This window comes from Eublepharis macularius, chromosome 5 (assembly GCF_028583425.1).
Source record: "Eublepharis macularius isolate TG4126 chromosome 5, MPM_Emac_v1.0, whole genome shotgun sequence".
Classification (NCBI taxonomy): Eukaryota; Metazoa; Chordata; class Lepidosauria; order Squamata; family Eublepharidae; genus Eublepharis; species Eublepharis macularius.
Window position 1 is genome coordinate 18,795,327 of NC_072794.1, and position 15,183 is coordinate 18,810,509.

Below are 15,183 nucleotides of genomic sequence, written 5' to 3' on the forward strand. Positions count from 1 at the left end.
GGTGGGCATTGCCACCTGCTCCATGCCTGATCCCTGCTGGGTGAAGGCAGGAGGTGGACATTGCCACCTTTTCCACTCCTGATCCTGACTGGGTGAAGATGGGGGGTGGGCATTGCATCCTGCTCCGCTCCTGATCTCTGTCACATGAAGGTGGGGAATGGGCATTGCCTCGCTCCGCTCCTGATTGAGATCAGTTGAAGGGGGGCAGGCATTGCCAGTAAGTACTATGAAACTAACTGTGAAATCCTAAGAAGAGTTACTCCAGTATCAATGGGCTTAGACTGGAGTAACTCTGCTTAGATTTTCGCTGTAAGTGACATGGCAGGCTATATTGGACAAACAGAGGCCTTTGATAGGGCCGTGGATGAATGGTCTACATATGCAGAAAGGATACAATTATGCCTTGAAGTCAATGAGATTTCCTGAGAAAAAATACTGAGTAATATGGGAAAAAATTAATAGTCTTCTGCACAATATGATTTACGTAAAAGATATTTGCTGTTAATCTTATAACTAACCCAGTAAAACTCTCACACACCTCTGGTTCATAAGTATACTCTGCTGAGCAGCAAACACATGAAGTAAAATGAGTAGATAGTATACAGCAGATTAAGCATAACCATCTAAGTGAAACAGCTTCACTTAGACATATTCAGATTAGACATGGGCCGTTTCCAGACGGCTTACCTGCCTCCGGAACGTTGTGCCATCTTGCGGGGAAAACGCGATATTTCGCGTTTTCCCCGCAAGATGGCGCAACGTTCCGGAGGCAGGTAAGCCGTCTGGAAACGGCCATGGACACAAATTGGGAAAAAACCGAAACAAGAGTTTTGTGTTTTGGCCCAATCCACAAACCACGACCTTTCACAAACTTGCCCCAGTTCATGAAGCGGTTCGTGGTTCGTAGGGTTTAAATGCCCTGCTGCTGTAAAGCACCAGGGAAAGGGGTGTTCCACCCTTGCTGGCTTGGATCAGCTGCTTGTTGGGGAGATCCCGGACAAGCAGCTAATCTGGGGGTTTAATTCAGATATATAGCACCACCTTTGGCTCAGCCATCAAACTGTACTAAGTAACTTAGGCCCAATCCTGGACTCCATTGTATGGGATTCAACTTCACACAGGCAGGCCTAACGCCAGGTACATGCTTGAAACCCCTGGAAGACTTGGGCGGGGGGGGGGGAGTGGGAGAAAAAGACACTGATGTCACTTCTGACAAAAACCCAGACATGACATCACCACAGGGGGGGCAGGCCGGTGGCCAGTATCCTAGGATCTTTAGGTGCAGCCATAGGCAGTAATGATAGTGCCTGTTGTGGAATGTCACGTCTGGCCAAAACCTCGAATTGATGTAAGCTTGTCAAGGCCATTCCTCAAAACTCCATGGTAAGTAATTGGGTACGTACCATAAAGTTTTTGGGGATGGCCAGAACACCATCCGAATATATCACATCTGGGTTTGAGGCCAGACCTGATATTACATCTTGTGTCATCTTTTCTACCCCTGTTTTTTTCCTCTGGGTCATTTCTCTGGGTTTTACCTGGAAGTGATGCTGACCCAACAACATTTCTTCCCTCCTCGCCCCCATTCATTTGAGCAGCAGTGGGGGATGAGATGCGGTGACAGGAGATCAGCGGCCATAGCAGGAAAGTTGGCAACTCCACACAGGCCCAAGTCCAGAACTTGGTGACTAAAGACAACTTCCTGAATACATGCATCCGCCGAAAGGAAAAGTAGAGAGTTATGCCATCAAGTGTTCTTTAGCCGAAGTGCAAATATAATCCAGCACTACTGAGATGTAATTATTTTTCTCCCTTGAAATTATAAAATATCACAGTAATTTCTACTGAGCACCTGTTGTTTTCCACCTTCCAGGCAGATAACAAAGAAATCAGGACAAAATATGTGTGTACTGAGAACATTATAAATGATCCCTTTCAGGTGGGTCTGGGATGGGCAGTGACCACTTTGATGTTGGATACTTTCTGCCTCCAATGTAAAGCCCCAACGCAGACCTCTCAGGGTCCCTTCTGCAATCATAGGAAGAAAGATTTCTATGGCTGTGCTGCTAATTTGTATCCTGCTCTTCTCCTGGTTTGTGCCACAGGCCATGCACAGGACACGGGGGCCCGGGGGCCTCTTCACCAGACCCACCAAGCTCCAAGAAGACTATTACAGGCCAGGAGACCTCCTTGTTGGTGGAGTTTTGCCCTACCTCAGTACTGCAGCTGCAGATGGAACCTTTCAAAAACCACCCAGAATTTTATTCCCTGCACGGTAACTGTTCTCAGAAGGAGTCTAGGTTGATCTGTTCTCTGCTGTGTATGTGTGTCTAGGAGCAACACAGTTCTTTAAATCATTTCTTATGAGCATGGGGTATAACTTTTTTTTAAAAAAAAACTATATAAATTTTATGAATATTTTTTTAAAGTGAAGATTTTATTTTAAAAGAAAAGATACAGAAAGTGCATAGAAACTTATACAGGCACTACATTGGAATTTAGTTTTAGCTAATAGATATATTCAGAATATAGAACAGCACAGCTAAATTATATACTAGCTCTCATCCCCTCTCCTTAGTTGCTTATACCCAGACTTTAATGTCAATAATTTTTAATGAGTCATTTCTCCTGTGCTTTATCTTTGTAACATAATTATCTTATTTTATCTAATGAATATTGATTAAATAAATTAGTATTGATATCTATCTATCTATCTATCTATCTATCTATCTATCTATCTATCTATCTATCTATCTATCTATCTATCTATCTATCTATCTATCTATCTATCTATCTATCTATCTATCTATCTATCTATCTATCTATCTATCTGGATTTATATCCCACACTCCCTGCAAGCGAGGAGCCAGGGTTAGGAAAGTTAGGGAAGCAGGGAGGTTTGTTGCGAGATAAACAGAAAGCTGATGGGGGAAGGGATTGTCTCACAGACCCCTTGAGTGTCTCTGAGCAGCTGGATGTAGATGGTGGACTAGGTTTTTGACAACCTTAAATGTTATTGCAAATCTATGGAGAATGGACTTCAAAGTATTCTTTAGGTCGATGGGGGTTTGATCTTAGGCAATGGGTATAGAGCCAGTTGGCCTTCCTTTGTACCCTTAGTTCTGCCATTCCCCTTTACTAGGTAACTGTCATTGCAGCCCAGTGCCCAAAAACTATCAGCACATCCTGGCCCTGGTATTTGCCATCAGTGAGATCAACAAGGATCCGGCACTTCTCCCCAACGTCACGCTGGGTTTCCGCATCTTCGAGGACACCTACTTCGCCAGTATGACCTACCAAGTCAGCTTGTCATTCCTCTCCGCACGGGGTCAAGTGGTTCCTAACTACAGATGCAGCAGACAGGAAGAGCTGCTCTCCATCATTGGAAGTCTCTACTCCAGAATCTCAATCCAGATGGCCAATATCCTGGACCTCTTCAAGATCCCACAGGTAAGGGGATTTTTCTAGAGCAAGAAGGTTTGCTGAGGGATGCAGTTAGGGGAGGCAATAGGGCCTGCCTATCTTTAGGGTGCTGAAAGGACATGTGAGAGTAGAGAACCAGGCTCTTCAGTAATATATTTCTGACAATAATCAGAATTTATAGCCTGTATGTGTCGTGTTTAGAATGTCAGACTAGGATCTGAGAATCTCCACCCAAAACTGATGAAATGCTTGCAGAGAATTGGAATGATATGCTCCATTCTCTGAAGCCCACATTTGAGGCCCGAGAACACCTCTAGTCAGTCTGAGAGGGTGTCACCTCTTGCCAGCTTGATTCGGTATGAAGCAGCTGTGGTTTGTACCCAAACAAAAAACCCCAAAGGGTTTAGTGGGACCTTGAAGAATAAAAAAAATCATGACAGCAAAACATCTGTGATTCGACGTCCACCATCACATGCATAAACACCAAGTATGATAAGGTGTTTGTTTGTGTGTGTGGGGGTGTATCTCCTTTGGATCTGTGTGATGCCTGATGACTGAGGCACAATTTATCGAGCGTGTAAAGGGTGGGCTCTAAGGTTTTCTCCTTGCAGTAGAAGTCCTCCAATACTCAAGAAATGGATTGCAAAACGCTAATCAGGGCTAAGAAGAAGTGACACTCCAAAGCTGCCCCCTTCAACCAGCTGACTGGCGACTGTAAAGAAAACAAGCGCAGCATTTAGATGTGGGCAGGTTAAAGACCAAGAGAAAGAGCTGATAGGTTTGGGTTTAGATTCATGAAGTAGCAAGAGAGGAGGCAGCCATTGGTGGGGAACTGGCTAAACCACTTGGGGATGCAGGATCTTTCTCTGGTTCCATCTCTGTCTCTGTCGCCATCTCTGTCTCTCTCTGGGGATATATTATGGCGTAGCAGATCTGCTGCCTGGTAGGAGCATTTCTTTGCCTCCACCTGTGCTTTGCCTGTAAATGTAAAATAATCAAATATAAAGATACCCAAGAATCTAGTTTTCTTCCCTTCCATTAGGAACAAATCCCAGGAAGGACATAATACATGGAATTTCTCACTGGTTGGCGAACCAGTGCCCAAATAACACCATGGTTATAGGCTAAAGGTTTAATGGGGCCACAGGAAGCAGAACAAGTTTCATTAATTAAATATACTCGTTTAGGCAGTAAACCTACTTGAGGAAAACTGAGTAGGATAGTGTGCCTCCTTGTTAGAACCTCAAACCCTGTATTGATCTCAAGTGTCCATGTCTCCCACATGATCTTCTCTCCACCAAACTCATCCTTAATGTTCCCATTCCAAGTCACAGGGCTTTTGTCACCTCCCAAAGTGTCCTCGGAGGATTTCCTCCCCCCTTGTTGCTTTCTTATTACCACCCCTCTTGCCAAGGTGGTTAATTTATTGCAGCCCAGTTCCTTCCTTGACTCAACATTGTTCCAGTCCTGCTAGGTCGGTAGGCTGGCCTGTGCCAAGATTTGACATCTGAGGGGAATTTTTGATAAGGAGTGAGGAAAATCCAGCCATCGCGGTCTGGGATTTTACCTCCACAGCCCTGGTTTTTGTGGACTCCTGAACACATCACATATCACTTAAAAATTCATTTTTCAACTAAAACTCTTCCTCTCCTCCACCAGCTGGGTTACAGTTCATTCAACCCCATTCTGAGGGAGAGAACTCTATTCCCTTCCTTCTACCAAATTGACCCTAGTGAAGTCCCACAGTATTTGGGATTAATCCGCTTACTCCTTCATTTCCACTGGAACTGGATTGGGATCATTGCTCCTGATGATGACAGCGGGGAAAATTTCATCCAGGCCCTGACACCAATGCTTGCCCAGAACGACATCTGTGTCGAGTTCACAAAAAGGACCTTGTCAGAAATCTCTGTGTTTCATACTCCTATCACTGACTATTTCAATCTAGTTTCAGCGGTTTTGCAGACAGAGGCCAAAGTGGTGGTTGTCTCTGGTGACGCAAATGCCATACGGAATTTAATCAGACCCCTTTCTAGATACAAACAAGAGACTAAAACTTCTTTTGAGAAGGTCTGGATTGTGACGAGCCAGTGGGAATTTGCTGCAATGGGTTTTTTCTTTGAGTGGGGGGCTGTTCAGGCCTTCCACGGCGCTCTGTCTTTCAGAGGCCACACGAGAGATGTGCCAGGATTCCGCCGTTTTCTCCAGACTTTAGATCCATACAACCCCCAAGGAGATGTCTTTATCAGCAAGTGGTGGAAACTTGCATTTTGGTGTGTGATTCTGGAACCAGATGTAATTAGTATGGGATTACCATACTGTACAGGGAAGGAGAATATTGAGAACTTGACACCCGCTGTATTTGAAATGAGCATGACTGGCAACAGTTACAATATCTACAATGCCGTCTATTCTGTGGCTCATGCACTACATGTCACATACTCATTTGGATCAAAGCATGCAAGGATGGGAAACGGCAAGAGGCTTCTGGATATCCAGCCATGGCAGGTAATGTCCTTCCTCTGACATGCGGCTCTTGTGTAAAGGAATGGGCAGTCCTGTCCCCTACTAAACTGCCTTGCTGCTTGGGTCAGTGAAGTGAGGGGTCAGTGCTAGGAGTTTATGCTTTGGGAATCCGATTCAGGTAAAATGCCCTGGAAAGCTTAGAGATTTCTGAATAGGGACTCACATACTGGCCCCGATTCGGATATCCCGAAGCAAAGTTTCTGGAAGTATTTGTAATGCTTCGGGAAGCTTTGGGTCAAGTACTTCAAATGCCCATTTTCATGCCACGGTGAGCATCAGGGAATGGGGCATTTAAACCCCTGAATCAGCTACTTGTTGGGGGCTTCCCCAATGAGCAGCTGAGTGCTGGAGCCGCTGTCGGGGCCAGGGAACTCCTCAGCCTGTCAGCGGCATGCAAAGGAGGCGGTGGGAATGCAGGCATAAGCCTGCATCCCCCCGCCAGGCACTCTGTTTGCCTGCTGGTGTCGGACTGAGGAACTCCTCAGCCCCGACATTGGTGGGCAAAGGAGGTGGTGGGGACGTGCAGGCATAGGCCTGCATCTCCCCGCTCAGTGCTCCGTTCACCCGCCAGTGCTGGGGCTGAGGAACTCCTCAGCCCCAACATTGGCGGGTGAAGGAGGCAGCAGCGACGTGCAGGCATATGCCTGTATCTCCCCACCCGGTGCTCCATTTGCCTGCTGGTGCCGGGGCTGAGGACCTCCTCAGCTGCGACAGCGGTGGGCGAAGGAGGCGGTGGGGATGCAGGCTTAAGCCTGCACTTCCCCATCCGGTGCTCCGTTCACCCACTGGTGCCGGGGCTGAGGAACTGTTCAGCCCCAACATCGGTGGGCAAAGGAGGTGGCGGGGACATGTAGGCATAAGCCTGCAACTCCCCTCCAGGCGCTCTGTTTGCTCGCCGTTGCAGGGGCTGAATAACTCCTCAGCCCCGACATCTGCGGGTGAAGGAGGCAGCGGGGATGCAGGCAAATGCCTGCGAATCCTCACTGGATGCTCCCTTCATCCGCTGCGGATGGGACCGGGGAACTCTCCGGCCCCACCCATGGTGGCTGAATGGGGCAGCGGGGATGCAGACAAATGCCTGCGAGTACCCACCGAGTGCTCCCTTCACCTGTCGCTGACAGGGCTGCGGAAATGCCTGGTCCCGTCAGCAGTGGGTGAAAGGGGCAGTGAGGAAGCAGGCATAATCCTGCCCCTCCTCGCCGGGTGCGGGAGAAACAGCCCAGCGTGCTTGCTCTCCCAGTGGGAGGGGGGAAATTTCTCCTCCCTTTTGCACCAGGAAAGTCTGCGCCACCAGGCTTCTTCTCCCCAATGTCACAGAGACAGGGAGATTTTCCCCGTCTCTTTGACACCGGAGAGAAACAGCCCAGCGTGCTTGCTTTCCCGGAGAGAGAGAGGGGGGAAATTTCCCTTCACTTTCGCATGCATCGTGAGATTCGGCGCCGCCAGGCTTTTTCTCCCCAATGTCAAAGAGACGGGGAAAATCTCCCTGCCTCTTTGACTCCGGAGAGAAGCAGTCTGGCCCGCTTGCTCTCCTGGTGGGAGAGGGGGGGGGAAAATCTCCCCTCACTCTCAGCACTGGGAAAGTCACCACCAGGCTTCTTCTGCCAGGTGTTGGAGCAGCCCTGCCGTGCCCGCCCTTTAAAGTAGCAGCTGGCAGGTGGCAGGGGGGAATCACCCCTGCCACCTGCCAGGTGCTAGTTTAAAGGGATCTTTAAAGAGCCAGGTAAGTGTGCTGGAGGGGAGGGGGGGGTAATCGCAGGATTTTAGGTGGGAGTGGGTGGGGGTGCTGGGAGAAAACCCAGCCCCCTGAATCACTTTGGAATGCTCTGAATCTTTATGCAGCATTCTGAAGCAGTTCAAATACCTGAATCCGAAGCAGCTTGCCGCTTTGGGTTTGGGGTATTTCTGAATGTTTTTCCAGCCTCGGGTAAACCCAAAGCAGGAAATCCGAATATTTTCAGTGTGCACATCCCTAGTCAGTGCTACAGGCACATCCAAAAGAAACTAAGTACACCACTGTACTGGGTTCTTCTATAACTCTAATTAATGCACTCCATCTCATTCAGGGTTCCCTTGCTCCTAGGTAAGGCTGTCTCAGCCACCTTTCTAGCTGCCCTGTCTGGCCTTGGTGTCAGAGGGAAGGGACTTCACCACTGATAACCCCTCTTCTCCCTCTGCTTCCCTCTGTCCCCACCTCACCCCGATCATAGGTGCTGCTACAAGTCAAATCTTTCTTAACCTCCTACTGGAGTTTAAACATAATGGGATCTGCATGCCCAGCCAACCTGGCCTGGCCATTTGCATGGGTAGTGTAGTTTTTTGAAACTGACCCAATTGCCCAGTGTGCAGAACTGCTGGTTTTTCATGAATTCCGCCGGACTTCCATTGCTTTGGTGTGTGTCCGAAGAAGTTTAACAGTTGTCCTGATTGGGCTGGCTTCTGATCCCTTGGTCTATCTTGTGTTTATGGCAGAATTCCACCCCATTAGTAGATGTACGCAATACGGAGGGAGCCTCACCAGATAATCCGCAAAGCCACCTTTGCCCCCCAAAAGAAAGAGCATGCCTCCTCCCCCTCCCCAGCTTTCTTCATGCTATCCAGTCCATAGTCTCCGGTCTGAGCTCATGGGCAAGTCTTCTCTTTCTCAAAGCATCTCTTTTATTTCAGATTCATGCCACTTTGAGGAACACCCGATTCAACAACAGTGCAGGGGAGGAAGTTGTTTTGGCTGAAAGTGGCAAGAGATCCGCTGGCTACGATATTCTGAACTTGATCTCCTTCCCAAATCAATCTTCAGCTCAAGTGAAAGTTGGAAGGATGGATCCAAGAGCTCTCCCAAGCCAAGATTTCATCATTAACACAGATGCGATTGTTTGGGCTACCCAGGTGGGGAAGAAGTGAATATTCTCAAGTCATAGGAGAATTAGAGAATTCTCAGTACAGCTTGTGGTGTCTCCAGGACTTCCCCCTTTAAAACAGATTAAAAACAAACCTGCTTTAATCTGGTAATAAAGGGAAACCAGTGATTGGGATTGGGGGGGGGGGGCGGTGCTGCAGCTAAGCCCTGGTTTGAAAATTCTTCCTCCTTGTTTGCCCTTTAAAGGGCTTTTTTCCATTTCCCTTTTAAACCAAATAGTGCCATTACTGCACAGCTTGAGAGGGAAAGCAAAGTTGGAGGGGGGGCCCTCAACGATGCAGCATACTGTTGAACTTGCTGTTGTGGTGCAGTAGGAAAAAAGTGCGAGGAGCAGGGGATGATGGTGGCAGCATTGGACAGCATAGGAATGCCCTTTTAAAAAATCTCTGCATTGCTTGCAGCTGCTATTGTGTCAGGAGGATATGGCCTCCTGAGCCTTCATTTTTTTAATAAAACAAAGGCAATTTTATGGAGAATATTTGCTCTCCTAAGCTGACAATTCTTCCCAACATGCAGAAGAAAACTCTTCCCAGTAACTCTGAGTCCTCCTGGGTGCAAGGAAGATATTCAAGCCATGTAGAAAACCTCACCAGTTCCTCTTTTTCTGTTTAGAAGCTGCCCTCTTCCAGGTGTGTGGAGAGCTGCTTGCCGGGTTACAGCAGGACAGTTCAAGAAGGGGCGCCGGTTTGTTGTTATGAATGTTTCCGTTGTGCGGAAGGGGCCATTTCTAACTACACAGGTAGATGAGCTTGTCTGAAAACCCATGTTAAAGTGGAGAAGATGTTTTAACTTGAGCAGATTTGCAAGTGGCATGAACATCGGTTAGGTTTAGACTTGGCACTTAATAGTCTTCGCCCCATAGCATGGCAATGCACTTCAGCTAGGACACTCGAATACCTGCTAGTTCTGCTCACATCCCCTTCACCATATGTGAACAGGGACCTGATTTTTTGGTGACTCTTTGTCAACCTGTTCATGTCTGTTCAGCAGTTTGCTTTACTGTATTCCTATCAGTGCAGTACATTTCCCACAGCTGTAGGAAACGTACTGCACTGAATTTCCTACAGCTGTAGCTAGCATTTCCTTGTGTTGCACCAGATGGCTCTTTGATTGGTAACTGCTCTTTCAAAAGTCTATACTATTGTTCACATTTCTCCTTATAGCTCTGCGAAGGAAAGCTGGTTACTCCTTGTCCCCCTTACTGCTTAACCTTGTTCTTGAGCCATGTGCCAAAGCAATACATATTGACAAAACCTTTAAGCGAATAAAGATAGGAAAAACATAAGTCAAAGTAGCTTTGTATTCAGATGATGGAAGACCCAGATCACACAGCTCCTAAATGAATGGATGTCATTACTAGAGATGGGCATGAACAGCAATACGAACTAAAAAAAGCCATGAACTGCCCAATCAGCTGTTCGCGAACAAGCTGCTCGTGAGGCCCCATTCTAAATGAACTCTAAACGAACAGGTGTTTGTTGCAAGCCTCGTTCATTGCTGTTTGTCAAGCCAGACAGTCTGGCACCTGCAATCAATTCCCTTGGCAACTGGAGGCAGGGACTGCCTGAACACTGTCTGAACTCCTGCTGTTGCTCTGGAAACCCCAATCTAAGCCCAATTTAGCTTGATAGGCAGGTCTTCCTTTCAAGTGTGGAGCTCCAAATTGTTACATGGAAGCAAAGAGCAGGGGGGAGGGGGGCTCCCAGCTCTGGTTTTGCAGTTGCTGTTTGCATTTTGAGAGAGAGACAGGGAGAGTGCATTGGAGCTTGAATTTTCTTTGTGTGGGGTGGGATCTATCCCTTCAGGTTCCAGGGCTGCTGCCAGGCTCTGGGGCCAAGCTATTATTTATTTCCTGCTGCTTGCTCAAGTAGGGTTTCTGGTAGTGGTGTGGTAGGGATCTTGATGGCTGGAGGAGAGCCTGCTGGCCCCCACGAACAACAAACAATGAACATGCTTGTGAACAGGTCATGTTCATCAATGTTCGTTGTTCATGGATGGCAACGAACAACGAACACCATGTTCATTTTTTTTCTGTTCGTGCCCATGTCTACTCATTACTACTTTTGGAAATCTTTAGGATATAAAATTAACTGGGAGAAATCAACAGCAATGACCATTAGAAATGTTCCTATCAACCCACTTGCCCTTCATGTGGACCACACAGCAATTTAAATATTTAAAGTTAATAGTTTGTAGAAACATAGAGGATACGATCTCATTAAGTATCACCACTCTATCCCTACTCGAGACTACACTGTGAACATGTACTGTAGACAACTTCATTGATGGTTGTTTGTTTCAGATGCTGATCGCTGTGTCTCATGCCCAGAAGATCAATACCCAAACAAGAACCAAGATGGATGTATCTCTAAGGTCATACATTTCCTTTCCTATCAAGAGATTTGGGGGGTTGTTTTGGCTTCTCTTGCTCTTTTGCTGTTTCTCATCACATCAGTAGTCCTGGCAACGGTCATTAAACATCAAGACACGCCGATTGTCAAAGCCAACAACCGAAAGCTAACATATGTCCTCCTCATCTCCCTCCTGTTTGGTTTCCTCTGCTCCTTCCTATTCCTTGGTCAACCCAAGAAGGTCACCTGCCTTCTCCGACAAACTGCCTTCAGTATAATTTTTTCTGTTGCCGTTTCTTCAATCTTGGCAAAAACTGTCACAGTTGTTCTGGCCTTCATGGCCACTAAGCCAGGAAACACAATGAGGGAACTGTTGAGGGGTCAATGGGTAAATTCCGTTGTGCTGGCCTGTCCCCTCATACAAGTTGCCATCTGTTCAATTTGGTTGGGAACCTCTCCCCCATTCCCCAGCTTGGATTTCCATTCGTTGGTGAAAGAGATCATAGTGGAATGTAATGAAGGGTCAGTCACTATGTTTTACATTGTCCTGGGTTATATGGGTTTTCTGGCCATTATCAGCTTCATTGTAGCTTTTCTAGCTAGGAAGCTGCCCGATAGCTTCAATGAAGCCAAATTAATCACCTTCAGCATGCTTGTGTTCTGCAGCGTGTGGGTCTCATTTGTGCCCACCTATCTGAGCACTAAAGGGAAGTCCATGGTGGCTGTGGAGGTCTTCTCCATCCTGGCCTCTGGAGCTGGTCTCCTGGGTTGCATCTTTCTCCCCAAGTGCTATATTATTGTTCTGAGATCTGATCTCAATAACAGAGTTCATCTTATAAGGAACAAAAAAGGGACCTAAATCTGAATATTCTCTGCTTGTTTGATTTCTTGTTAACTATGGGTCAAACTAGACATGCAGGTTTTTTTAAAACAGTTGGGGTTAGGTTCCTTTGTCAAAATAACATGGTGCGGGGGGAGGGTATTTCCCTATTGTTTTGGAAAATAGTTTGAGAGGGGAAATAACTAAGAAAGATCTTTATTTCCCTAACAAGATACAGAATGGAAAAATGGAAAAGCAAGAATAGCAAAATGAGGCAGCACCATAAATAAAAGCTAAACCTTAAACAAGCCTACCTGCCCATGAACTGTTGTTTGTTGGGGAAATACTGTCAAAGAAGGGCTGGCTAGCTGATGAGCAAGCCAGTAGTGCTTTGAGGGAATAAAGGAGAGAAAGAAAACATATGAGGCTGATCCTGAAGAGATAAAATGGGCAAAATCCAGTCCAGGAGTGAGTGATGAAAAGTAGGTCAGAGGGTGAAAGTTCAAAGCAGATTCTAACATGTAGTTGCAGCAGCAGATTGAATTCATACCAGCCACAAACCAGCTGGAGTGCCCCTTTTACAAGTTTCAGTGTGAGGGGTCTGTGGTGGCCCCTATCCTGTGGAATGACCTGCCAGAGGAGGTCAGGAGAGCCCCCACTGATGCAAAACCAAAGTATTCTAAAAGGATTTTTGCTCAAATGGGAGGGCTGTATTGTAGGGATGGGGTCTCAGATGCTTTGCTAATGAGTTAGGGACCAGAGACTTCATCACTATACTGCCTTACATATTACCTGTTGCTTTCAATATGTCCTCCTATGTACAACCTGTGCTCCATGTTGTCTAATGTTAGTCCTAGAATTGATTGTGTTCTGTTTCAGTATTTTTTCTACTTGGTACTGGATTCTTGCTAATTCTATGTTTTTAAAACTTGTATCTATGTACCCTATAGCATTGTTTATAGAAATGTCCCTGATACTGTATTGAAATGTACTTGATACTGATTGTACTAATCTCATACTGTGTAATCTACCTTGCATCTCAATGAGAAAGGCAGACTATGAACGACATAAATTAAATCAACTGGCAGACTTTGAATATAAGGGAGTGGAAGTTTTAGGAGGAGAAAGAACTCCACATATGGGCACGGTATGCCATATACTATCGGCTGTGGGTGATTGGATTTCCTGCCCAGAGTATCAGCTTGGGATGATTTAACAATGGCTTGGACTTTGATGGAGTTATGTTGGGAAGTGGAGGCTTGCTTATTGTCCAGCGAGGTTGAATCAATTGCTCATAGCCAGGGTGTGAAGGAGCTAGATATACTATCCCAGCCTCTGCCTGTCTAGCCCAGAAGTTCTTTAAGGGTTAACAACGATGGAGGTCCTTGTGTATGGGAAGTTATATAGGTATCACATGACTGTGTAAGGCCGCTCATCATCACAGAATACCCTCACATGGTTAAAAACAGAGGTGCCAGAGAGCTGGGTGATGAGTGTCAAGATGAGCATTTCAATGAATTGAAGGGGGAGGTGGGGGGAAATTGGGATACTTTTAGCAGTTGAGGAGGAACTGATATGGAACACGTGAATGTGTTCATGTGGAGAAAATTGAAATGTGATTGTGCGAGCGAGTGTATGGAAAGTTGGAGGTGGGACACATGAAATGAGATTCAATTGAGCGTCCCTAGGGACTTAGTAATGTATATTTCCACCTTGTGATGACTAGACGTAATAACTGTAGCCTTGGCCCACTGGCTGCATGACTCCAATTTGATGACCGTGGCCTGAAATTTCGCAGAAATAAGACTAGCAAGCCCTCACTAATTCTACCCCTTCTCCTCCATCAGATGCATGGAGTTAACATATAGTATATCCATTAAGCATCACTAAGACCCCAGCCCAAGTTTCTTGAAACAGTATGATATCAATGGAGACTGTGTCTTCTTTAAAGGAGGCATCCGGCTCCTTGTATGCCCAGCTTGCAATGTTCCAAGTGAGAAACCTGATATTACCCTGAGATTGTATCTGTCTATCTGAAAGGTACAAAACCCACCTCATCATTTGGTGAACGATCCCAAACAACTTCAGCTACTTCTAGCAACAGATCTTCACATGTTTGGTTTCTCTGGGTAAAGGTAAAGGTAAAGGAAGTCCCTTGTGCAAGCACCGAGTCATTACTGACCCATGGGGGGATGTTGCATCACGTTTTCTTGGCAGACTTCTGTTAAGGGGTGGTTTGCCATTGCCTTACCCAGTCATCCACACTTTACTCCCAGGAAACTGGGTACTCATTTTACTGACCTCGAAAGGATGGAAGGCTGAGTCAACCTTGAGCCGACTATGTGAACCCGGCTTCCGCCAGGATCGAACTCAGGTTTTGAGTAGACATGGGCACAAAAGGAAGAAAAAAAAAGTCGAACAAGCTATTCAGTGTTCGTTGCCGACACCGAACACAAACAGCGGATTGTAACGAAACATGTCCCATTACTGGCCCCCTTAGCACTTAGAGAGCCCATATTCATAGGGAAAGTGCAGCAGGCTCTCCTCCAGCCATCACCCAAGTTTGGTCAGGATTGCAGTATGGATCTTGGAGTTATACATTCCCAAATTCGTCGCCCCTAGAAAACCGGAGGTCCCATAGAGCAACACAGGAGGTCTGTGGTTGGCAGTCAAAGCTGCCTGTTGTGGAATGTCAGGTCTGGCTAAAATCTTGATTTGATGTAAGCTTGTCAAGGCCATTCCTCAAAACTCCATGGTAAGTAATTGGGTACTTACCATAAAGTTTTTGAGGATGGCCAGAACATCATCCGATACACTTATATCACATCTGGGTTTGGGGTCAGACCTGATAATACATCTTGTGTCATCTTTTCTACCCCTGTTTTTTCCCTCTGGGTCATTTCTCTGGGTTTTACCTGGAAGTGATGCTGGCCTAACAACATTTCTTCCCACCTCGCCCCCATTCATTTGAGCAGCAGTGGGGGATGAGATGCGGTGACAGGAGATCAGCAGCCATAGCAGGAAAGTTCACAAATAAGGAAGTCCGAGAAGCCACAAACACAATGATACGACTTTATTGGTTCTATACCTTCAGAACCCACGTTAAAGGCACCATGTACAAACAAAAAGCTAGTGAGTCAATACAA

The 15,183-nt window shown here is 46.4% G+C and overlaps 1 protein-coding gene across 1 annotated transcript; it reads left to right on the forward strand.

Moving 5' to 3' along the window:
- The first annotated feature begins 1,297 nt into the window (after positions 1–1,297).
- LOC129330261 (vomeronasal type-2 receptor 26-like) lies at positions 1,298–12,076 on the forward strand. Its single transcript, XM_054980299.1, has 7 exons — positions 1,298–1,383; positions 2,106–2,275; positions 3,143–3,450; positions 5,083–5,931; positions 6,854–7,099; positions 9,479–9,605; positions 11,169–12,076. Exons 1-7 carry the CDS (start codon positions 1,298–1,300, stop codon positions 12,074–12,076), a joined length of 2,694 nt encoding a protein of 897 aa, XP_054836274.1.
- The last annotated feature ends 3,107 nt before the right edge of the window (positions 12,077–15,183 follow it).